The sequence below is a fragment of the Carettochelys insculpta genome, chromosome 21, assembly GCF_033958435.1.
Source record: "Carettochelys insculpta isolate YL-2023 chromosome 21, ASM3395843v1, whole genome shotgun sequence".
In the NCBI taxonomy this organism is placed as follows: Eukaryota; Metazoa; Chordata; order Testudines; family Carettochelyidae; genus Carettochelys; species Carettochelys insculpta.
Window position 1 is genome coordinate 19,969,700 of NC_134157.1, and position 25,907 is coordinate 19,995,606.

Consider the following 25,907-nt stretch of genomic DNA (forward strand, 5'->3'; position numbering starts at 1 on the left):
GGCAAGTTTTGACCAGATCCCTTCTGTTGACAAATTAATGTTCAGTGCACAAACCCAGCAAGCCCCTAGGAAAGTTGTTCCTGACGCTTGTTTGGATTTATTTTTTCCAGAAAGCTTCATCTACCTGTCAGCCATACTTTATATTTCCAGGAATCCTTCCTTTAAAAAAATCCTAAATATAGTTTATTGTCTCCCCCCACTGGCCAAATTGAAATATTCCATAAACTCCTACAACTTCCAAGAGGTTTGCAGTAGATTCTGAAATACCGATAAAAGAAATAATAGTTACCGCTACAGCTTTTTTTTTAAACAGGAAACCAATGTGCCTACAGAAATGGAAGAGAGCAAAATAATATTGATGATTACATAGTATTTCAAACCTACTGTTTTCATTCTTTTTCCCATCTGTTGGAATTTCAAAGTACAATGGGAGATAATTTCAAGAGGAAACAATTGACTGTACTTCTTCTGTTTGTCTCATACTCATAGGCTACGTCTAGACTACAGAGTTTTGTAGATAAAACCAGGGTTTTGTTGACAAAACTCGTGGCGCATCTACACACAAAATGTGTTTGGTCAACAGAAACTGTTGCCAAAGAAGCTGTGTAGATGCTCCAGGGGACCCTTTTGTTGACAGAGTGAATCAAAAGATCTAACCGCTCTTATGTGTACATATGATCTGTAGAGAGTTGCTTCTAGTGAAGACATAGCTACAATCTATTTATTTATTAACCTACACGTTTCTAATTGTCTCTTCTTAAATTGGTCTAATGCCAGTTGACTTAAGGTAACACCTTTTCAAGCAGTATGTCTGACTTTGTGTATTTAGCCATGTATTCCCTTAAAGTGTTAGGTGTATTTAGAGAATAATTAAAATAACTTTAGCATATTTTTCATCATCTAGAAAATGTTGTTTTTGTTTATATATTCCAGTATCCATCTGCCTACCCAGAGATTTATACTGAGTTCATCACTGTAGTATCTGATTACATAAGGACAGGTTATTTTTTTTCTGGTAGTCTGCAATAACTAACATTTCGGAAAATATATGGCAATTAAGTAACAAAAAGGAAAGGTGATGTTTGTACATTTATAACATGCATCTGCTATATAGAATCCTCAGATCACAACATCTGCCATCTTTCTGAATGGAAGATAAGTAATTCTGTATACATAACATATGTATATTGCCCTATTACTGTAATATATTAGTGTCTTGCACTTGTAAGAATTATATCTGTCCTTGGAATAGCCCTGTGAGGCTTAGAAGTATTTATTGTTCTATTCGCAGGTGAGGACTAGAGTCACAAAGTGTGAGCTGCCTGAATCGCACACAAAGTGGATGGTGGAGCAGGGTATTCAACCCCACTTTCTCAGGTCCCAGGCTAGAGCCCTACCCACTGAACTGTCCTCTCTGTCCATTCTGCAGATGGGGAAACAGAGGCACAAACAGGTGAAACAGGATTACCATATTTGAACTTTCAAAAGAGAAGACATTCTTGAGAGGGAGTGTATGTGTAGTGTATCTACCAACTCACATTGTATTAGTGCACTATATATACTATAACAGTAATACAACGTGAGTTGGTAGATAAAGATACAGGTACCACTCCCTCTCAAGTGTACCCTTTCTTTTGAAAGTTCATACATGATAACCCTAGGTGAAATCACTTGACCTGAAATTACACTCTTTTACCGTGTTCTGCAAAATGAAAGTCGGCTGGAATTTTCGTAAAATGACAGTCTTCTTTATTCATACTTCAACAAGAGGAAAACTAAAAGACTCATAGGGCAGAATACTAGGACATTTCTGGCACCTAGTTCCCAGCTCTCATCCAGCCCATTCCTGGGAAGGTGGATGCCTGTGGGACTTTGTCTTGTAGCTATGAGGGGAAAAAACATCTGGGAGCACTAGAACAGACAGATCACAGTAGATCATTTCCTAACTAGGACTACAACTCCCATAATGCACCTTATTTTTTTTGTCTAACAGAGACAGTTATTCTCACAAGGAACTACAATTCCCACAATGCACACAAGTATTGTTTGAGAACAACAAGAAGTCTTGTGGCACCTTGTAGACTAACAGATATTTTGGAGCATAAGCTTTCGTGGGCAAAGACCCGCTTCATCAGATGCATGAGTGTGGGGGGCTGGGTGGTTTCAGAGGGGTATTTAAAGAATAGGGTCCCGGAAAAAGGGAGGGCCAGAGCTGACTAGATCTATTCAGCAAGGTGGAGATGGCCCATTGTCAATAGTAGGTATCAAAAGGGGAAAAAACAAGTCAGATCAGACAGGAGGATATGAGCCATTGTCAGAGTCTAATTTGGAGATCTAATACCCAGAGCAGAGAAGCTGCCTTTGTAAGCTGCGAACCACTCCCAGTCTCTGTTTAATCCTTCGTTAATGGAGTCAAATTTGCAAATATGGTTGTACCTTAGTGCCTGTCTGTAAACAATGGATCGTGTAGTATGCCCTGGATGGAAGCTGGAGGCGTGTAAATAAGCATAGCGGTCCATGGGTTTTCAGTATAGGGTGGTATTTATGTGACAGTTGCTTATCTGCACAGTAGTGTCCAGGAAGTGAATTTGCTCTGATCCATCAGACAGAGACAAACATCTACAAGACCTTTATCAAGGTGTAGTTTCCCCAAACTACAATACCCACCTAAGGAAGTGAGGAAACATTAATAGAGCCAGACAGGTACCCACAAGCCACCTGCTACAAGACAGGCCTCACAAGGAAAAAAAAGAGAACACCACTGACCATCACATACAGCCCCCACCTAAGACCTCTCCAACGTATCATCAGTGATCTGCAAACCATCCTGAACGATGATCTTTCACTCTCACAGACCTTGGAGGCAGGCCTGTCCTTGCCTACAGACAGCCTGCCAACCTTAAACAAATCCTCACTACCCACTACAAATCACAAACCAGTGGCTCTAGGCCTGGAACCAGCCACTGCAGCGGTCCTCGCTGCCAACTCTGCTCACATATCTACACCAGTGGTGTCCTCACAGGACCTAACATCAACCATACCATCAGGGGCTCCTTTACCTGCACATCTACTAATATAATATGTGCCATCATATGCCAGCAATGCCCCACTGCAATTTACATTGACCAAACTGGACAGGCTCTATGTAAAAGAATAAATGGACATAAATCAGACATGAGGAATGGTAATGTACAGAAGCCTGTGGGGGAACACTTCAATCTCCCTGGACACTCAGTAGCAGATTTAAGGGTGGCAGTACTGAAACAAAGAAATTTCAAAAATCAAATTGAGAGAAATCTCTGAGCTGCAATTTATTTGCAAATTTGACTCCATTAACCAAGGATTAAACAGAGACTGGGAGTGGCTTGCAGCTTACAAAGACAGCTTCTCTGCCCTGGGTGTTAAGATCTCCCCATTAGACTCTGACAATGGCTCATATCCCCCTGTCTGATCTGACTTGTTTTTTCCTCTTTTGATACCTACTATTGACAATGGGCCACTTCCACCTTGCTGAATAGACCTAGTCAGCTCTGGCCCTCCCTTTTTCTGGGACCTCACTCTTTAAATACGCCTCTGAACCTGCTCCACAACGCAAGCATCTGATGAAGCAGGTCTTTGCCCACGAAAGCTTATGCTCCAAAATATCTGTTAGTCTATAAGGTGCCACAAGACTTCTTGCTGTTCTCGAAGCTACAGACTAACACGGCCACCTCTCTGATACAAGTATTGTTGATGTTTGAGTTACGTTTCTTTTCGCCTAACAAGACCTACCCTTCCCCACGTTGCCCTTGGCTAGTTTCATTTCCTAAGAGGGACTACAAATCCCACCATGCCCTTACAATGCACGTGGAAGCCTTTGGTATGAGAGAGCGGGTATGTAATTCCCACAATGCCCTGGGACTGCCCAATGACCTTCCTCAGGTGAGAGCTTCAACTCCCCCTCAGCCACCAGGAGGCTTCCCTCCTCCCCCAAGTACTCCGGTTGAGAAACCTACAGTTCCCAGAGTGCACCGGGCTCCCGCCCAGCGATTAATTGTGTTTGTAGTGGGGCATATTCCTGGACGTTTCAGCGCATGACATCATCTTTAATTAAAATTCATCTTTAATTGCGGGAGGGTAGGCAGCCCGTCTACGGGTGGGGGAGGAAGAACTACAGTTCCCATCAGGCACCTCGTTCTGCATTTCCGGTGCCTCGTGAAGGAGGGTAGGGCCACAGAAAACTACAACTCCCAGCATGCCGTGCGGACCTCACTTCCGGTGCTGTGCGGCGCTTGGGGGAGTCCCCAGCAGGGACTGCGAGCGCGCGCAAGGTAGCTCTGACAGGAGCTGGAGCCCGACGTGTGTGTGAGGCAGGGGCTCTAGAGCGCGGAACCGGGCCCTGCTCCTCTCCCCAGGTAGACGCGATGCCCTCGGGCTGGTGACGGCGGCCGGGCGCGATGTTCGTGCAGGAGGAGAAGATCTTCGCCGGCAAGGTGCTGCGGCTCCATGTCTGCTCCATGGAGGGCGCCGAGTGGCTGGAGGAGGTGCCCGGGGACACGACGGTGGAGCAGCTGAAGGAGCGGTGCTTGGCGCACGTAAGTGAGCTCTTCCCCTCCCCCACCCCCCGCCCGTGGCAGGGGGAGCTGAGGCCCTCTGTGTATTTATAGCCCTCTGCCCCTCCCCCACTGGGCCGCCGCTGCGCGGGGGGGTCTGCTGGGCGTTGGCAGTAGGCACTGAGTGCGCACCAGGGGCGGGGACCCTCAGTAGTACCATCCACCCTTTCTCTGGCCCGTCGACGGGAGGGGACCTCATAGTGCCGTCAGCTCTGCTTCTTCCCCTCCCCCCAGCAACCCCCCTTGACTAGGTTTCTTGTGGGAGGGATCCCGTCTTCAGTGGACTTTGACAGGGGTTCATAGTTGTGTGTCTTTGTCGGGGTGGGTGTGTAATAATTACCTGCATAGGGGGTGCCATTAAAATCTTAAAGCCTAATATAGTATTTGAACTCAGCCTGCTGGCCTGGGCAAATACTCTGGTGTGGTGTAAATATTTGAGGTTTTGCGTATCTCCCGTCCTCCAGTGTCATCTGTGTATATATAGGGTTGTTTTCCATTCACTGCTCCCTGCTTAGCAGTGTCTCTAACTGCTCCCTCCCCTCCTACGACTTTCAAAGAGGCATGATGAATTTCAGCCCATAAGATGACTATCTGCTTTAGAAGTTGTGAGTTCGTGGGTAGGATTGGGATTAATATGGGAATTGTTCTGCAACCTTTAACCACAGAAGTTAGGATTCCTAGGACCCCAAGACTGTGTATTTCTAGCTCTTAATATAGTAACAATATTTCATGGGTTGGAAGAGATATATTGTGAGAAATAGCTGAAGTGCCTTCGTATGATTCCCTATAAGCAACTGTGGTATGTTCCTTGGTTTTCTGTATCTTCAGAATACACACAAAAAACAGGATAATAAATACAAGGTCTTTGAAGCCCTTAGTGGGGCAGCTTTTATGTTGCAAGATTACTACATACTATGTCACCACTGTAACATTGTGAATTTAATCTGGAGGCAAGAGACCTCTCAGTATGATCTCTGGCCTTCTGTCCATTCAGACTGTCACACATCTCACTGTCCTTTACCCTTTAGGAAACTGCATGTGAGAGAATGTGCATAGGTGTCATTGTAGAAAATTGGCTGACCACACTGTTTGTTTCTTCATCCTGGTTTACTCATTTATCATGCATGTCTTGATGATGGCAGGGTCTAGGGCTGTTGTTAACCAAGTAAGTGGGTCAGTTTGTCAGAGTCTTTAGGGCTGAAAACCCCTGAAAGTGGTCTCCAGGTACAATATTCCACCTTGATACAAAGGTAACACAGAGGTAGCTGTGTTAGTCTGTATCCTAACAGAACAAACAAACAGTGATGTAGCACTTTAAAGACTAAACAAAATAATTTTTAGGTGATGAGCTTTCATGGGGCAGACCCACTTCCTCACATCTATTGCTAGATGTGAGGAAGTGGGTCTGCCCCATGAAAGCTCATCACCTAAAATTATTATTTTGTTTAGTCTTTAAAGTGCTACATGACTGCCTGTTTGTTCTGTTTTGATACAAAGAGTCATCTATTCACCTTTCTAGCATACTAGGATCTGTAGTTTCCACAGTCATATCTGTATTTAGAGAACAGCTTCATTTTATCCAGATGAGGCCTTTAGTAAGGTACCAGTGTATTCTCTGGCAAAATCAGGGTGTTCCTGCATTATAAAATAGGTGTGGGACATTCTGCAAAGCTCATGGAGAATTGTCACGTTGCTGTCCTTATTCAGCTCAACCGAGCGATTAAGCACAAGAGTGGTGTGAACATTGCCAAAGCAGGGTAGTACAGTGATTGCATGCATATGTGTTGATCTGAAAGACCCTTTAATTTTCAGGAAGCCTAATTGAAGATGTGCTTGCAAGTAATGTGAGTCAGGGCAGGAGACAATTGATAACTTGGCAGTGGTGTTTGGTCTCATTTTGTCTGCTTCTTAGTGGTAATGGTGTTGATTTGCATAACCATTATGGATAATGTATAACCTTATGAAGAGGAAAAATGGAAGTAGAGAAATCTTGACTAGTGATCATAGGTATATTATAATGAATCTTGGTAGCACTTTCAGATAACTGATGCAGCCACCTCTAATGTGATGCTAATTAATCTGTTCCTCCAAGCCTCTGCAAGCAGTAGAAAGTAAAAATGATTACATGGTTCTACTTTGAATAAAGAAAAGAAGCATGCCATTTCTCTCTCCCCCACTTCCCCTTCAGTAACTTCCAAAAGGTCACTGAGCTCCAGAGTTGCCATTAAGTATCCTGGTGTCTTTTCCTAGCTAATTCTGTACTCTCATCCCGCGGCCAGTTCTTAATCCCTATTTGTCTTTCCTCTTGGTGGGGATTCTATTGCAATTGTTTATCTCTGCCTACAAAAGAAGCATTTTTTCCCATTTATCTGTGACCCAAGGCCCCAGTCCCATAATCTGCTCTGAGAGGAAAGATGCCTGCCCATGTGTAGAGCCCCACAGACTTCACTGGGACTTAGTGCCATCATCTACCTGCACATACCACCTTGCAGGACCCAAATTTGCCTAGTTCTGGGTTTGAAACTGGCAGTGTTTAAAGAATTTTTTTGAAAAGTTTGTTCAGCCACGCATAAGTGGGCCTAACTACATTACTCCTTAGCAGTTGGTAAGCTGGCAATTAGGAAATGACTGACTCTGCAATTGGTGCAGACATTTTAGAATAAGTCCTATGAGAGGTGTTAAGCAAAGACAAAGAGGATAGCATACATGAGTCCAGTACAGTGGATTTGTCATTCTGAAGAGGTGACTCTGCACAAAACATAATATTCTCATCATCATGACAGCTCCCAAAAGGTTGTAGCCTACTTTCAAGTCAAGTGCCTCCCAGATCAATCTGTAGCTGAATTCTTAATGTGGACTGGCTTGATGTTTAGTCTGTGTCCAGCATATGGTACACTGCAACCAGATGGCCCTGGAATCAGATTGTGTGTGGAGCAAATTTTAACAACTTACGTTTGGATGCTGTAATTAGAAGAGCAACACAGCAGAACTTCAGAAAAATAATTGAAAGTTAATGTAAACAAAATCCCAGCAATATCTTCTTGTTTACTAAGGAAGACAGTGGTACAAACAAATATTAAGGTAACTTACACACAGTTTTGTGTGTGCTAAACAAAAATGTAAAGATTAATTGTGGCCCTTTGCTTCTCAGCAAGATGCCAGTATGACAACAATAGTTGAAAAGCTCTGTAGTTTAAACTATTTTCCCCAGAATTACCAAGCCCATGTTCTTTCACTGCAGAGGCTTTAACCCAAGGATTTGTAAAAGTAGTATCTTTATGGTGTCCAGAGGTCAAACAAACTACAGATGGTCTCTTCTCATGCATTTTGGATACTTCATTAGATCAATTTTAGGAGCTTCTGATTGACCTTTATATTCTAGTGAGTTTTTGGCTTTAGATGAAAAGTTAACATGTGGAAGGGGTAGTTGTAAGTCACTGGCATGCAAAACAGAGCTAAAACAATCTCTCACTATGGCCCCATTGATGTGTAAGAGATGTTCAGAAATAATTTAAATCATCAGCTGAAGTCTTAAGACAAAAAGTGGTGCATTTTGATGTATAAGTAGAGGAAGAAACCGTTACACACTCTAATGATCACACTGTGAGGAGAGCAGGAAAAGGATCATGGAGTCTAGTACCATTCTGAAAACCCTGAATTTGATTAATGTAAATGTTTACAAGTGCCATAGATTCTATTAAAGTTGATGGTAAATGCCCTTTTTCTGGAGGGAAAAGACACTTGCAGAGAACAGAGTAAAAATGATTACATAAAAATGAAAATCTCCTTCTGAGAGCTTTGCTGTCTTTTTTTTTTTTGAGAGTATCTGTGCAAGGTCTTGCTCAAGGTTGTCGTGAAGTGTTTTACTTGGCTTCAGTGAGATGCCTGGGTGAGATGAGTAACTTCATCATTCTTGTGGCTTCAGTGATTTTAGTTTCTCCCTTTTTAATGTTTCAACTGTCCCATATTCTATTTCTCTGGGAACAAATAAGAAGCCTAAATGCATTGATGTCATGTTGTTCTGCGAGTCAGTCTCTCTCTCTCTCTGGGTCAGTGAACCATTCTAGCGTGAAAATGAGCAATTTCAAGGTGGGGATGGATTCATATTTTGTGTTGCAATCCAAAAATAGCCAGAGTAAAACATCAAGCTCTTTTCTTAAGCTCCACTGTGGTATGCACCTTTGGAGGATAAATGCTTACGTTGCTAAGCTTACCAAAAGCTTAATCCTGTGCAGTCTTATCTTGATATCTGGACAGAAAGGGCCAGATCATCAGCTTGTATAGATTAGCATAGCTCCATTGGCTTCACTGGAATTTTGCCAGTTTACACCTGCTGTGGACCTGACACACAGTCTTAGCTTATATATTGGTGCTGGTGAATGGTGTACTGCATTCTAATCAGATTCTCTTCTGAAACTGGAGAATCCCTGGGTTTGTGTTAGGCTCCATAGACATGCTGGTATTGCTTGGCACTGCTATAATCTAATTTATGGCATCACTTCTATGATAACCCCAGACACTCTGAGAATGTGGTTTCGTAATGAGAATGCAGTCATACGTGCTGCAACAATCTCAAATGATCCAGTACCCTACTTAAGTTCTTAACAGTTGGTGCATTTCTGGACATGGAATACTAGGAGAAAGTAGCTGTACTATGAATATTTCTCAGATCATGAAGAAAAGCTACAGAAAACTCTGTTCAGTCTAGTGATTTACAGCCAACACCCAGACAAGAAAGAGTCATGAGGCTATATCTGTGGTTGATTCCATGGAGTGACCGTAGACTCCTTTTACATTTGCTCATTCTTCTATACAACAAAGGGTTCTTGTGCTTAGTGTTTGCAGGTACTGTGAGATCCTCTGACAGGTGCAACAGAAGTGCAAGGTATCATTACATATGAGTGTGTGAGCGAATAGTGACTGCTGGATTAGGCATAAGGCTCGTGCATTTAAGTCTTCTGTTAAAGAAATTGCCTTCTAGCAGCATTGCAGCCTTCAGTATTTCAAGTATGTTTTGAAATCTTAGTGAAGGTTTTCTTCAGCCTTTTAACTTGGAGGTCCAATAGTTACCCTTTGAACTCTGTCTTTTCACCCACATCTCTATTTTGTATATTACCCCTAGTGTGCAGAGACTTCACCACTGTGACCACAGATAGTCTGCTCTTACACCAGTGAAAATCCAGTCTAGAGTTACATGGATGTACTTCAGATCAGTTGCTAGCTCACTGAATGCAAATCTTTAACTTTTACTGCCTTCACCTCCAGTTGTTCTAGAGGCAGCTGCTCAAGTGTCATCTACTAAAAGTGAATTGTTGGGCTTTAAAGCAGTTTTCTTAGCAAACCCTTTCTGTCTGTGGAATTAGAAAAAAACGTTTGCTTTTTTAGTGGTAGAAAAATTGCAAATCATCTACATCAGTCCAGTTCACGGAATTAAAGGACTGGAAGGGTCCTTAAGAGGTAATTTCGTCCAGCCACATACACACAGCAGAGCTAAGTATTAACTAGCATCCTTGGCAGGTGTTTGTATGACTTGCTCTCTTAAAATCTCCATTAATGGAGACTTCTCAACCTCCCTTGGCAATTTATCCTAGTGCTTAACCACCCTGACAGGAAGTTTTTCCTAATGTCCAACTTAAACCACCCTTGCTGCAATTTAACCTCATTGGTTCTTGTCATATCCTCAGAGGCTAATGAGAACAATTTTTCTCCTTCCTTTTTGTATCGGCCTTTTATGTACATGAAAACTGTTTAAGTCCAATCACAGTCACCTTTTCTCCAAACTAAACAAAACTATTTTTTTTCAGCCTTCTCTCATAGGTCCTGTTTTCTAGACCTTAAATAAATTTTGTTGGTAGACTCTAAGATTTCAAAACATACTTGAAATCACTGCACGTTGTATTGAAGGTGCACATTTGGATTAGGCATAAGGCTCATGCATTTAAGCCACCTGTTAAAGAAATTGCCTGCTAGCAGCATTGCAGCCTTCAGTATTTCGAGTATGTGATTTCATGCTTATTAGTCCTGTCCTTTGATGCTCAGTGTTGATCACTTTCTCTAGTGTGTACCTGGGAGCTTAGAGGATCCAAAAAGCCTAACTCATCATAAATTGATCCATGCTACTTCAGAGAAGGTGCTGACAGATACAAAAACAGTCTTGGAGGAAAACATTCAAGATAAAGGTAGGAGAGCTTTATGGTTAAACCTCATTCATGCAATCCGTAGCCTGTAAGTCTAGAAACATGAAGTCTGTATTTTATTGTGAGGTGTGTACCAAATTGTAAGCACCTTAATTCCTGTTCTGGGTTCTGAGACAAGGGTATTGATAAAATGCCTAAAATGTAAGCACAAAGTGTATGGACTATCATATATTGCTTCTGAAACACTGATGGTTTCTAAAAAGAAACATACATGAATTATACACACAGTAGTTGAGCCAGTAGGTTAAATTATTATTTTTATTTTGCAAGTCTGTTTAACACACAAAGGAACTACAGTTGCAATCTGATATGTCTAAGTTCAAATGGTACACAGCTTTTCCCCTTTGCAGTTGCGTTCAAGGATGGTAAACACAAATTAAGTATTTTCATTATGAATACTACCCCATGCATAATTTTATTTTAAATCGTGTTTTTGAATATTGAGCTCTCAGTTAAATAAAAATAATAGATTAAAAAAAGAGGGAAACTGCCTTTTATCAGATCAGGCGTCCAAGTCAAATATAGCAGTGGATGCTTATGTTGTGCTTTTCAGGCGTAGGTCAGGCTGGATCCCTGGTATAACTCTGATAGCTCCAGTGGAATTGCACCATGTGTGTATTTAGCCTCTAGAAATGAAATGCAAAAAGGCTTCCTATGAAACATAAGTCTAAAGGTTAGAGCAGTTAGGTAGCTGGGGTCTGTCCCTATTAGGCACTTATGTTTTAACAAATGCCATTTTAAGCTTCAACATCCCTGTGTTTCCATCCCTCCTTCCCTTGTAAATTGATATATTAATGACCTACATTACATGGATACTGGAGACTTAATTAAGCCAATGGATGTCAAGTGCTTTGAGACCCTTAGAAGAGAGGTGCTTTGTGAGTACAGAATATTAATATAAAAAGCTGAAAGGAAAGCATGTGATGTGCCATGAGATCTTTCAGATTTACCCTTCTCTGCCCAGATTTGCTCCAGTTATCACCATTAGTGGGCAATTACCAGCATCAGTGCTCAGTCTAAGCTGAGTGCACTGCTCTAAGCTGCTATGTACACCTTAGTTTCGAATAGAGGTAAGTTTTACCAGTTAGTGCTTTTGTGTGCTTATGCCACTTGTACAGACTGGTGTAGCTGTACAGGTGGTTGGGTATTCATTACTATAATTAGGGCGGATCTCTAGTATAGAAGATACTACAGGTGGTTTGGCTGTAGTTTTTTTTTTCTTTCTAGTCTCTGGTTTGGCAGGGAACACATTGCTACTTCATTCTTATTGTGGTGGTTCAATTGTCATTTTCAACAATGTTACAATCCATCTTAGGGGATTTGGGGCGCCCAAGGAACTTTTTTTTTTCTGGAGTAGGAAGTGGGGAGGTGAGGAACAAAATTGGAGATAAGCAGGTTTAACATGTAGGTAAGTAATGACGAACCATGTCCTGAATTCTGTTATAACTATAAATTCAGGATAATTTAATTGTATAACTGATGTCATAATTTGGCTGCAAAGGTCTGACTTCTTAACTGAGTGTAAAGTATCAGAGGGGTAGCCTTGTTAGTCTAGATCTGCAAAAACGAAGTCTTGTGGCTCCTTATAGACTAACAGATTTAATTGGAGCATCAGCTTTTGTGGGCAAAGACCCACTTTCAGATGCAATGTAGTGGAAAGTCCAGAAGCCTGACATAGTGGGTCTTTGCCCACGAAAGCTGATGCTCCAATTAAATCTGTTAGTCTAACTGAGCATATTAAAATAAACCATTTCCAGCCAATATTTTAGCTTATTAAGCCTGTAAAGATTTTTCAAATCTAACTCTTCAGCATTTTATTTACTCTTTGTATGTCACTCAGCCTGCCCCATAGACCAATCAATTTAATTTTGTCCAGTGCTTTATGGTCAATGTGTGGGGTTTTTTTTAACTTTCATGCCCTCGAACAAAGATATAGCATTTGGATAGCTTGCATTAGCATGATGCTGGAGTGAAAGCATTGCAAACGAAGAGGAATGTTCGGATCCAAAAACTTCTTCTAAATCTAGAAAATCCCTGAAACTGTGCAAAGAATGCAAACAAATCCCCATTTCTACAAAAACCTTCATTTTACAAGCTTTATTGTGACAGTCTGCAACCCTGGCAATCTCTCTGTGGATTGTATTATACTAAGTTTATGTATGACTGTTTATGTATGCAACACCAGTGGGAACAGTTATGAAACCTCCTCCAGGAACCAAAAACAGCAAGAGGTGACTTAGATGAAACTCCTGGGAAGAGGTGACTGGCTGGGCTGATCTGATGGGTTTGGCCCTGCTTAGGCAGGGGGCTGGACTTGATGGCTTTTTTAGGTCTTTTCCAGCTCTATGTGCTATGATTCTAGGTGCCATCCACTGGGATGGCTAGTATATATTGATGCAAAGTGGGTTTTCCAGAGACCAACAAAGGTTTGGGGGCATAAAAAACTGCATTTAAAGTGACTTTGTCTTTCTTTCTAATTAGGCAGATGGGCAGGACCTTCCATCCATGTGCCCTAACCCTTGTGGGAGGGTTGGGACACCTTTTAGATCCATAAGACTGATGGGTGACCTGATAAGCATCTTGTGTGCGTATAGAAAATTCCATTTGTTTTGTTTACTGGGTAATACTTTTACCTCAAGAATGAAGGTGCTTGCTCAGAAAGAGCTGAACAGTAGCTGGTAACTACTAACATTGTGCTCTTCATGGACCTGTGGGAGGAAAAGCAATGCATAGGGCTGCTGGCATAGTGTGTCAGAAAATTGGCTTTTTTGAGGCATCACAGTGGATGGAGAGGGAAGATGTGAGAGGTGTGTTTGGAAGCTCTAAGTGGGTATCCTCAAGGAATCATGCAGAGGGAATACAGGAGCATTTATTTCCAGAACTGTGTACATCCTCCATTTTACAGTTTGTAAATGTTGGATTCTAAACTGCCTGACAGTGGTCTCTTGCATGACACTTCTAACGTATTCCAGAATCTTCTTTCTAGATGTCTTGCTGTTGGTAAAGAAGCGAGCTCCCCCTCCCCCTCCCAAAATGACAGAAGTATCAGCAGAAGAAAAAGTGAGTTCAGAAGATTTGTGGGTGTCTCTTTTTTTCTAATCTGCATTTCCCCTTTTATTAACAACTTAGAAGCATAGCTGTGGCTGTTCCATATTAATTTATGGAGGTAAATGTGTCCATTTGAATTAAAGATTAAATACATTATTTTCAGGAGGATTCATATTCCTTTGAAACTTGCCAGAGAATACCATAACCGTTACAATTGTAAATTAAAAATAATGTTGCCTCAGACAGGATTGAGGTGCTCTCTGGAAATGCTTTAAAGTTGATGGTTTAATGTCTAGTAACAGAATAAATCACTTTTGGTAGTGTCATGTGCATCTTCAGATAAACTGCCCTTTAGAAAACTAGCTCTAGTTGCTCTAATTTCTGTCTCTTGGTCTTGAGCCCTGTAACCAGTGGTCACTCTGATTTTTGTTTTTCTGTCAATGCACAGAATAAATTGTATTCCAAGGCATGTGTGAGTGTGCACCACCAGTAGGAACAGCTTTGGTGGCTGTGGCTGCTTCGCTAATCAGTTGAGTAGCACCTAAATTTCCCCTGCATGGCCACCCAGGCACACAGCTTACAGAGGACACTGCCTGTAACCTTGTCTGTACTGGAGTGAGGAGCAAGCTGCCCAGACTGGGTCAACTGACTTTGCTAGATGGCTTGTGTTAGCATGACCAAAATAGCCCCCCGGCTCAAGCAGACAGACTTCTGTTAGTGGTGCTTGCTCTACTCTGCAAAAAATAGGTGTGGGGATGTTGCTGCACCATCAGAGGGCTCAGGTCCAGGGTGGCAGGGTGGGCTAACTGAAACCCCAGGTTCTGCGACCTCTACCTGGCTATTTGTAGTGTATAGTGCAGGAACCAGTAACAAAGTTTGTTCAAGATGGGATGGGGAGTCTGGCTCCCAGCTCCCATATAGACATACCCTGGGCCATGAGCATTGCCCTGCTAGAACTTCAACTTTATCTTCAATTGGGAGTACAGTGGGTGGATTCCCTGCCCCCTGGCCCCAGGTGTAGTTATTACAGTGGGTCAGAGCTCCGCAAAAAGACACTTGTGTCTAGATGGCAGTGTAGCTGCCATCCTGTGCAGATGCACTAAACTGTGCCTCTGCTGGGTCTTGTGAATTGTTGTGGGTCTCTGCTTGTATATGGAATCGTGTCTTTTCTGTTCCACCATTTACTTCCTGTAGTTGTCTATATTTGCCAGTGCGCTGCCTCCCTGGAGTCTTGCTGTGCTGTGCATCACGCTCTTTTCCTCTCATTATATCCTCTGTGTGCCTGTTTTTAGGGCTTCAAGCCTTCCATTTTTGGAGTGTACATTGAAAACATGGAGCTAGTCCTGGGCACTGTATTTCCACAGTGTTTACACATAATGCAGCACTTAAGAGTATTAACTAGCACATGAAGTATTCACACAACTCACAGAACAGATACATCTGAAGCATCCCCTAAAGGGAAAGAACATATAGTGGTCGGAGCATGGGGCTGGGAATGGGGCTTCGTGGATTCTATTTCCCATCACTGTGTGACCTTTCACAAGTTAGTTCTCCCTCTCTGTGACTTGGTTTCTCAGTCTGTGAAAGAGGGATATTTAGATGAAAAGCATTATGTGAGCTTGTGGAGAATGTGGAAAACTGATTTTATTTTTATGAAGAATGTGTGGCTTTATGATTTCAAGCTGCTATTGTTATTAACCAATTGTTCTGCTAGTCTGTTCCTAGTCATAAATTATGATGCATCACTTAATTGGTTATAAGACAATAGACAATCAGTCAATTATAGAATAATTTTTATTACTGAATTTCAGTGGATGGCAAATTACAAAATCTGATCATGCTTCCTTTTCTTGGTTAGAGAAAGCAAGAACAGAAAGCTCCTGATAAGGATGCTATTCTCAAAGCAACAGCAAATTTGCCCTCTCGCAATGTGGATCGCACTGTGGCTCACCACAACATGAGGGATGTAAGTATGGTGCTTTCTCTCATTTAATTTACATGCATAGGTTAGTTCCTCTTGTCTTGAAGACTTCACTGAAACATGGACATATTGCTTACTTCAGAAAATGTAGGGTCCATGACCGACCAGCATGGGTAAGTCTCAAGAAGCTGGTTGTAGGAAGGAAATGCCACTAGCCAAGAATGCTCATCCCTTAAGAGAAACAAGGTCCTCCATCTTGAAAGGAACCGCACAACATCTCATCAGAGGCCCACTGTCTTCTCTCTGCCCACACAAAGCTGCTTACAGGTTTGAGCCCCTGTTTCTATTAAGAAATAAGCTTTCTCAGCTTGTGCCATTTTCTTATGGGACTAAAAGCAATAGAAGAAGTAACACTTTCTGCATGGCAGTTTTTGGCCATGTCTACACTAGCCCCAAACTTCGAAATTGCCATGCAAATGGCCATTTCGAAGTTTACTAATGAAGCGCTGAAATACATATTCAGCGCTTCATTAGCATGCGGGCGGCCGCGGCACTTTGAAATCGATGCGCCTCGCCGCCGTGCGGCTCGTCCCGACAGGGTTCCTTTTTGAAAGGACCCTGCCTACTTTGAAGTCCCCTTATTCCCATCTGCTCATGGGAATAAGGGGACTTCGAAGTAGGCGGGATCCTTCCGAAAAGGAGCCCCGTCGGGACGAGCTGTGCGGCGGTGAGGCACGTCAATTTCAAAGTGCCGCAGCCGTCTGCATGCTAATGAAGCGCTGAATATGTATTTCAGCGCTTCATTAGTAAACTTCGAAATGGCCATTTGCATGGCCATTTCGAAGTTTGGGGCTAGTGTAGACACGGCCTTTGTTATATACAGCTCTCAATGGGAAACATGCCAACAATGGCTAAACAAGTGGAAACAAAGTCATAGTAAAGCAACTTTCTCTAGGGGGGTAAGGAAAGAGTGTACAGATTGTAACAATAAATGTATGAAGTGAAGATGGCTATTGGTAGCTTCCTGTCTAAATGTTTTGACAGTTTCCTTTCTTGTAGTTCCAGACAGAGCTCCGGAAGATTTTAGTTTCACTTATAGAAGTTGCACAGAAATTGCTAGCACTGAACCCAGATGCAGTTGAACTATTTAAGAAGGCAAATGGTAAGAACATGTCCCTAATGCGTTTTACAGAGGCATGGTTCAACTAGTCTTGTCAAAAAGTACCCAAAATGTTTATTCATCCCATTACAAAGGGTCGTTAGCTATTCCTGCCTTGTGATGTGATTTTCTTCATATTTCCCAAGTTAAGCTGCAGTGGGATGGGTCAAGACACCAGTGGGACTTTTGTGAGGAATACCTGGGTGCAGAGGAATGATGTGCTATTGGATAATCAGTAGGTAGCACTCTTCCTTCTGACTAACCCATTGCAATTGATAGCTTATTTTTAAAAATATAACTGTCTTATACTCAGGGGCCCTACCAAATTCATGTCTGTGAAAAGTGTGACACGGACTGTGAAATCTGATCTCTTCCATGAAATCTAGGGGAGGGTCAGGGCTGGGGGTTCTTACTGTGCCTCAATCTCCAGAAGCTGGGGAGAGATGGGCTGCTAGCTGCGAGTCTAGTTCTGAAGACAGCGCAGAAGTAAGGGTGCCAATATCCTGACCCCTCTGTAACGATCAGTTACAACTCCTTGAAATAATCAGATATAAATATCTGGAATGGAAACTTATGACTCTTTTTTAAATCTTATGGCCATGAAATTGACCGAAACAGACTCTGAATTTGGTAGGGCCTGCAGGGTCCATAGAGCAGCAGGATGTGGCATCTTTTCAGCGAGACATAACCATAGCCAAGATATTGACAGCTCATGGTCACTTTATTGCATTTTTCACTAAATCAGGAGGTCGTAGTCCTTTGTTTTACCAGATTCCAACTTAAATAATAATTGGCTTTCTTGACGCTCCCTTCTTGACATGCATCTGACAAAGTGGGTCTTTGCCACAAAAGCTTATGCTCCAAAAAATGTGTTAGTCTGTAAAGTGCCACAGGACTTCCCATTGTTTTTGCAGACACAGAATAACATGGCTATCCCTCTGGTACTTGATGCTCCCTGTTTGTCATTGATTGTGTAGTGTTGCTGTGGAAATAAGCTGTTAACTTCCATTCCTGGTGTGTACAGGTCAGTGTCAGGGGAAGCACTCCTGAGCTAAAACCCAGATCCCCTTAGAATCAATAGCAGGAGTCTCCACTGAGTGGGGCAGAATTTCATTGCTTGTGTATTGGTCGTCATTTGTAAGGCACTTTGTGGTGACAGGTACCATTTAATTGTAAAACTATTCCCAGTATAACTACTGTAAACCTTCACTCAAACAGCAGCACTAGGGGTGGTAAGGAATGGTGTAGGGCACTAAGAGTACATCTACACTGCAAAAAAAAAAGTGTGTTTTTACCTTCACTTGGCTAACCTATGTTAATTTATGGGGGTTAACTAGCACTGAAGACTTAGCAACTTGTCTCTTAACTTGGGTTAGCAGCAAGAGGTAAAGACTATGGAGTCCATAGAGTTGAACTCAAACTGCTAACCTAAGTTGCTATCTTCATCTGTATTTAATCCAAATTAAGAACACACAGTGTGTGTGTATGTAGACTTCTCCTACATGGAGTGAGGGAAAAATATAAGCTGAATAAAATGGATAATTTCCTGACTGTGGGATTTATTAGGGCATGATCAACTACTTTTTTTCATCTCCTCAAATAATTCTTTACCATGTAAATAGTCTCAAAGAAGTCAGCAGCACTTCTTGTGTGGGTAGGACTGCCTATGTGTAAAGGCTTGAAAGCTCAGTCCTCAGTGGAATAGAATGCTCAAGGTAGTGAAGAAACCCACTCCTCATTGATTGAGACATTGAACACTGTTCTTGACAAAGCCCTAACAAAATTCTGGGACCAATCCGCTATTAGCTGAGCTAAGGGGGTTGAACTGGATGACTTAATGTTTTTCTCCCACCTTCTGATTTGCTAAGGTAGAGAAGGGAAGGCTAAGGATTCAGACATACCAAATATCTTTCCAGATGGGGGCAAGGATGGACTTTGGCTTGCAATCCTAACACGAATCTGTTTGTTTATCGGTAGCCATGCTGGATGAGGATGAGGAAGACAGAGTGGATGAAATAGCCCTGCGACAGCTTACAGAAATGGGGTTTCCAGAGAGCCGAGCTATCAAAGCCCTTCGGTTAAACCAGTAAGTATTCACAGCATCCAGTGTACAGGATTACTAATTAATGAGATAACTGGTGCATGTTATTTGAATAATAATTCATTTGCTTAAAATGACCTCTTAGGCCACCTAATCCAAGACAGGACAAAGGATTAGTACAGGGAACAACCCTGCTCAGGGTAGAGGGTCTGGGGGGTGAGGGGGCTGTCAAGTGAGGGAACCTTACTGTGCTGCTGTCTGTGCTGAACTTTTTCTGAGAATAAATGGAGGCCTGTGGTTAGTAACCTGTATATTTGGCTTCATGCATGAGTGTTAAATTCACACACAGTTGTTAAAAAGAAAAACAATTCACCCCTTCAGCTGCAGAAGAAACAGTTCAGACTTCTAAAACCATTTTAAATTATTCATTTCTGTCCCCACATCCAGTGATATCAAGGGGTATTCTTTTCTAATTTGGTCACAAAATTATGTGTGTGATTGTGCCAGTCCCATGTTTGGATTTTTCCCTTTGTGTGCATTTTCCCGAGGGCATCATACGGGAGTGATACACTGATATTACCCCAAGTTTCACCTACCTCAGGTACAAAATGACATGACACGCAGAACAGGTAGGCAGATGTCCAAAATATGATCCCAGTGGTCTCCTTGGGCTTGGCTCTTTTTCAGAGGAGTTTAGATACTCATAGGCTCTGCTTGGTGGAACTCGGATGCTCTTTTGGGCCCCAGGGCATAAGCATGGGGAAAAGAAGAGGTTATGCTCACCTAAGCACCATAAATTGTGTAAGTGTAGTAAGTTGGTTTTTTTCCTTACTTACATGCTTTGATTGATGGTGAAATTAACAGCATCGGTATTTTAAATAGTCACTGAGTATTTGAATTAACACTACATATAGATGAATAGGGGCAGTCTACCATTCTGTGGTTTCAGGTTTTGTGTGAATTTGTGCAGACATTGCATTAATTCACTCAAAATTGCAAAGTGAGTATTTCTTCTGAACTGTAAATAAAACAGCGGCTTTCTATGTTGACATGAAACTGAAGTGCTGGAGAACAGCAGACTCCCTCAAAAGCATGTTTTAAAATGCTCTGTAGTTTGCTGCTTGAGCGCCTTTTGAACCCTTGCTTTCTTCCGTCTCTACCTTTCCTCTTTCACTATAGCTCAGGAGAAATCAGTTTGTAGAGTCCATTGTATTTCAGGAACATTGAGGTTACGTCTACACTAGCGTTCCTCTTTCAAAAGAGGCATGCAAATGAAGGAAATCAAAAATGCAAATGAGGTGCACATTTACGTGTCTAGCACCTCATTTGCATATTTCAGAAGAGCTTCATTAGGAAGAAGAAAAGCAGTGTAGATGTGGCTCTTTTGAAAATAAACCCCATCTGCGAAAGAGCCCTTCTTCCTAAAAAATAGGAAGAAGGGTTCTTCAAAAATTGGGTTTACTTTCAAGAATCACACATACGTGGCTTTTCTTTGAAAAATATGCCAATGAGGTGTCAGATATGTAAATCTGTGCATCATTTGCATTTCAATTGCCTTCATTTGCATGCCTCTTTTGAAAGAGGAATGGTAGTGTAGATGTAGCCCAAGTCTGAGATGTTGTACCAAAGTTATTTTGCAACTATAGACAAGGAAGGTTTTGATGGAAACAAATTTGTATTTTGAGACCTCTGAATTAAGTTAGTTGGGAATACTGAAAGTCCTAGGAACAAAAGCCAAACAAATATGGGATAATGTTTTGCTCATAATCTGTCTACCCTGCAGTTGAGAGCAAACCTCCATAATGCAATTGACTTAAGTGTGGGCCTTGCAACTGAGGCTCTGACGCCCAGTCAATCCCCTGCTCTGAGCTTGGGTGCCTAGGCAGTCTTTCTGCTGGAGCTGGATTGCCCACAAAGTTTAACTGTTGGGAATCCATCTACCTGGAATGGGGGGCTTGCTCTGTTGTGCAGTGTAGCTTTGCTGACCCCCCGCATAATGGTTTCCATTAACTTTATATCTTAGTATGTCAGTGACGCAGGCCATGGAGTGGTTGATAGAACACGCAGATGACCCCACGGTTGATGCACCGCTTCCAGGCCAAACCTCATTAGAAGCTGCGTCTGAAGCAGGTTCTTCCTCTGCTGAAGCAATTGCTGGTCCTAGTTTGGAAGCTGGTGGGGAAGAGCCCAAGGATGAACTGACAGAAATATTCAAGAAGATCCGCAGGAAAAGAGAATTTCGACCTGATCCACGAGTATGTCTTGTCTGTCTTACTCTTTACACCACAAATTATGAAGGAAGTCAATAGGGATGCGGTAGGCTCCAAATAACCATGTTTACAAACTTATTAACTATATGCAATATATAAGGCCTGGATACCTATAAAATATATGTGTGTACATGTGTACACACACACACTCTGCTGCTCTGGGAGGGTTCTGGAGGCTTTTGAAACACAGAAGGCATTAAGGACCATTAGAGGAATCACAATAGTTAAAGGGATACTACACAGTACCTATACACCATAGTCTGTAACGCAGGTGCATCTAAATCATCAACATCATTTGTTTCTTCTGCCCCTGTGGTGGGACTAAACTCCTGATGTAGCCTTTTGTAATCATGACCTTGTCCCACCACTAAAGCCAAAGGAAAAAATGCAATTGTATGTGTTGGTAAAGAAGCACCATAGAGTATGTGTTATGGTACCCTGGAAACTCTTAAGGTGCGTCTTCATTAGGAACTAACTTTGAAGTTAGGCACTACACTGAAGTAGGTAACAGAGTCTACACACATTTTTTCCCTTACTTTGAAGTTAACTTACTCCATTCCTGGGAATGGAGTAGTACCCTACTTCGAAGTTTAACTGCAAAGTAGGGTGTTTGTAGACGCTCTACTTCAAAGTTATTTTTGTAGTGTAGACATGGCCTTACTATAATAAGGTACAAAAGAACATTTAATCTGAATCTTGAGGAATTTGCAAAAGTAATGATGAAACACATTTTCTGACTGCTTATCTGAACTTATAAATATAATGCATAGAAAATTGATCCCTATTCAGAACATCTTATGTGGTTATTTTCCCTTAAACTCACCAAGAGGTGCTAATTAGAATTCAAGATAGATTTGCTTTTGCCACTAAAGGTTTCCTGAGACTTTGAGATTCATCAGCAACTTAATAGCTAGTATTAAGACTTAAGTAATTTTACTCATGTCTGAAAAAGACCTTTGCAAATATTCAGATGCACAATTTTAAATCTTTAATGTGAAGCAGGAGTAAACCTAATGACTAGAACTAGCAAATAAACATGACACCATGTGTTTTATTGCCAGATAACAAGCCTTTGGTATGGAGGATAAAGTATAAGTTCTAAAACCCTGTCTCACATTGCCAGCATCCCAGTCATCTGGCTACATACCAGATCATGGCTATGTTCTCATAACTTGCATGTTTCGGGAATGCAGCACTAATTCTATCCTCTTGCACCAGTGACAATGCAGAGTAATTTCAGTGAACTCTAGACTTACACCAGTGTAGCTAAGAACAGAATTTGGCTTAAAAACTCTGCTGTCTGCTTCCTTTTGTCTGTAGTTGTTTTCTTGGGTCTTGCTCCTCACTAATATTTCATAACAACTGAGGAGAGTTGGCAGTTTTTCAAAGAGACATTATTAAGGGCCCAAAAACAAGCTATTCCCCTATGTAGGAAAGATAGTAAATATGGGCAAAGACCGCCTTGGCTTAACAAGGAGATCCTGCATGATCTCAAACTAAAAAAGGAATCCTATAAAAAATGGAAACTGGGACAAATTACAAAGAATGAACACAGGCAAATAACACAGGAATGCAGGAGTAAAATTAGAAGGGCTAAGGCACAAAATGAGCTCCAACTAGCTACAGGCATAAAGGGTAACAAGAAGGCCTTTTACAAATATATTAGAAACAAGAGGAAGACCAAGGACAGGGTGTAGGGCCATTGCTCAGTGAGGAGGGAGAAACAGTAATGGGGAACTTGGAAATGGCAGAGATGCTTAATGACTTCTTTGTTTCGGTCTTCACAGAGAAGTCTGAAGGAATGCCTGACATAGAGAATGCTGGTGGAAAAGGGGTAGAGTTAGTTTTTGAAATAAAAAAAGAACAAGTTAAAAACCATTTGGAAAAATTAGATGTCTGCAAGTCACCAGGGCCTGATGAAATGCATCCTAGAATCCTCAAGGAGCTGATAGAAGAGGTAGCTGAGCCGTTAGCTCTCATTTTTGGAAAGTCATGGGAGACAGGAGAGATTCCAGAAGACTGGAAGAGGGCAAATATAGTGCCCATCTACAAAAAGGGGAACAAGAACAACCCAGGAAATTACAGGCCAGTCAGCTTAACTTCTGTGCCAGGAAAGATAATGGAGCAGGTAGTTAAGGAAGTCATCTGCAAGCACTTGGAAGGTAGTAAAGTGATAGGGAACAGCCAGCATGGTTTTGTAAAAAAACAAATCATGTCAAACCAACCTGATAGCCTTTTTTGACATGATAACGAGACTTGTAGATAAGGGAGAAGCAGTGGATGTGGTATACCTAGACTTTAGTAAAGCATTTGATACGGTCTCGCATAATATTCTTATCGACAAACTAGGCAAGTCCAACTTACATCGCGCTGCAATAAGGTGGGTGCATAACTGGCTGGCTAATCGCACCCAGAGAGTAGTTGTTAATGGTGCTCAATCCAGCTGGAAAAGCATAACAAGTGGGGTTCTGCAGGGGTCTGTTTTGGGACCAGTTCTGTTCAATATCTTCATTAATGATTTTGATATTGGCATAGAAAGTACGCTTATTAAGTTTGCAGATGATACCAAGCTGGGGGGGGTTGCAACTACCTTGGAGGATAGGGTCATAATTCAGAATGATCTAGATAAATTAGAGAAATGATCTGAAGTAAACAGGATGAAGTTTAATAAAGATAAATGTAAGGTGCTGCACTTAGGAAGGAATAATCTGTTTCACACATACAGAATGGGAAAAGACTGTCTAGGAAGGAGTACAGCAGAAAGGGACCTAGGGGTTCTAGTAGATCACAAGTTAAATATGAGTCAACAGTGTGATGCTGTTGCAAAAAAAGCAAACATGATTCTGGGATGCATTAGCAGGTGTGTTGTGAACAAGACACGAGAAATCATTCTACCGCTCTACTCTGCGCTGGTTAGACCTCAGCTGGAATATTGTGTCCAGTTCCGGGCACCCCAATTCAAGAAAGATGTGAAGAAATTAGAGAAGATCCAGAGAAGAGCAACTAGAATGATAAAAGGTCTGGAGAACATGACTTATGAAGAAAGGCTGAAAGAATTGGGCTGGTTTAGCTTGGAAAAAAGAAGATTGAGGGGGGACATGATAGCGGTTTTCAGATATCTTAAAGGGTGTCATAAGGAGGAGGGAGAAAACTTGTTCTTCTTGGCCTCTGAGGAGAGAACAAGAGGCAATGGACTTAAGCTGCAGCAAGGGAAGTTTAGGTTGGAGATTAGGAAAAAGTTCCTAACTGTCAGGGTGGTCAAGTACTGGAATAAGTTGCCAAGGGAGGTTGTGGAATCTCCCTCGCTGGAGATATTTAAGAACAGATTAGATAGACATCTATCAGGGATGGTGTAGATAGTGGTCAGTCCTGCCGTCGGGGCAGGGGACTGGACTCGATGCCCTCTCGAGGCCCCTTCCAGTTCTAGTGCTCTATGATTCTATAACACTTTTCAGATTCTGCTTGCTCTTTTCTTACCTGGTTCATTTTGCTACTTAGTCTAATCTAAATCATGAATATTACAGGCAAGTAACCCTCTTTAAAACACCTAAATACACTTGATTGCTACTAGTCTATTTTTGCTGCACATGTCTTGCCAGCCTATAGTTTAGGAGAGCCCACCATGCAGTGTCCTAACCGCTAATGTCCTAATCACCTGGATGAAATTCGTCTGTAAATTGTTTTCTTTCTGTGCTATGAGGAAGCTCACCTGTATGTGAAATCTGTTTGCCAACTTTACAATGAAAAAATGTAGTGATGTTAAGTGGACTACAGTAAACTCATATCTGACAGCCCTGGGACCAGGGAGGTTGCTGAATACTCAAATGTTCTGGATAACAAAGAGGTATACCTGGCAATGCATAACACTAAAGAAAAACAAGATTAAATATTAAGAAAAACAAATGTATTCAGAGTACTTTATATTTACCAACAGTAGTATTGTACGCTCTCAACTTACATGGTATTTGCAGTATTTATTTGCATTTACTTTCACTATGCTGTCCTTATAGAAAATATAACTAAAATTTACTTATGGTTAAAATGCCAGTTATTTGAGAATTCTGGATATGGAAGCGTTTACTGTAGTTCCAGATCATTGTCTAGGACAGGGGTTGGCAACCATAATAGCAAGAAGAGCCATTTTTTCAAATTTGGTTATGAAATCATACTTCAAGAGCCACAATGCATGTGAACATGAGATAGTCCTTAATAAATAACTTCAAACTGTACTTTTTGTAACCCCTATTTTAAAAACAGTGCACACACCATTTGTAATCAGATCCATGTAAATATTTAACCCTTTTCTGAGTCCTAGTAGGCTCCAAGATCAGTACCATTTAGTAGCATGACTACCAGAAATAAAACAAAAAAGCAGTAAAGTAGCACTTTAAAGACTAACAATAATTTATTAGGTGAGCTTTCATGGGACAGACCCACTTCTTCAGGTTATAGCCATACCAGAAGAGACTCAATATTTAAGGTGCAGAAAGCTAAACAGTAATCAAGGTTGATAAATCAGAAAAAACAATCAAGGTGAGCAAATCAGAGAGTAGCGGTGCGGGAAGGGGGGAGAGTCAAGAATTAGATTAAGCCGAGTATGCAAAAGAGCCCCTATAATGACCCAGATAATTCGCATCTCTGTTCAAACCACGTGTTAATGTGTTGAATTTGAATATAAA

At 41.7% G+C, this 25,907-nt stretch overlaps 1 protein-coding gene across 4 annotated transcripts in view; it reads left to right on the forward strand.

The window, feature by feature from the left end:
• The first annotated feature begins 4,272 nt into the window (after positions 1 to 4,272).
• Positions 4,273 to 25,907, forward strand: part of UBAC1 (UBA domain containing 1) — a 60,108-nt gene continuing 38,473 nt past the window's right edge. For all 4 annotated transcript variants that reach the window (XR_012648394.1, XR_012648393.1, XR_012648395.1 and 1 more), the window contains exons 1-7: positions 4,273 to 4,574; positions 10,651 to 10,771; positions 13,776 to 13,849; positions 15,696 to 15,803; positions 16,818 to 16,920; positions 18,895 to 19,003; positions 20,982 to 21,213. Coding sequence is in view for 1 of the 4 variants with exons in the window: in XM_075015784.1 (XP_074871885.1) it covers positions 4,437 to 4,574; positions 10,651 to 10,771; positions 13,776 to 13,849; positions 15,696 to 15,803; positions 16,818 to 16,920; positions 18,895 to 19,003; positions 20,982 to 21,213 (885 nt within the window). In the remaining 3 variants the exon portion in view is untranslated. The remainder of the gene's footprint in view (positions 4,575 to 10,650; positions 10,772 to 13,775; positions 13,850 to 15,695; positions 15,804 to 16,817; positions 16,921 to 18,894; positions 19,004 to 20,981; positions 21,214 to 25,907) is intronic.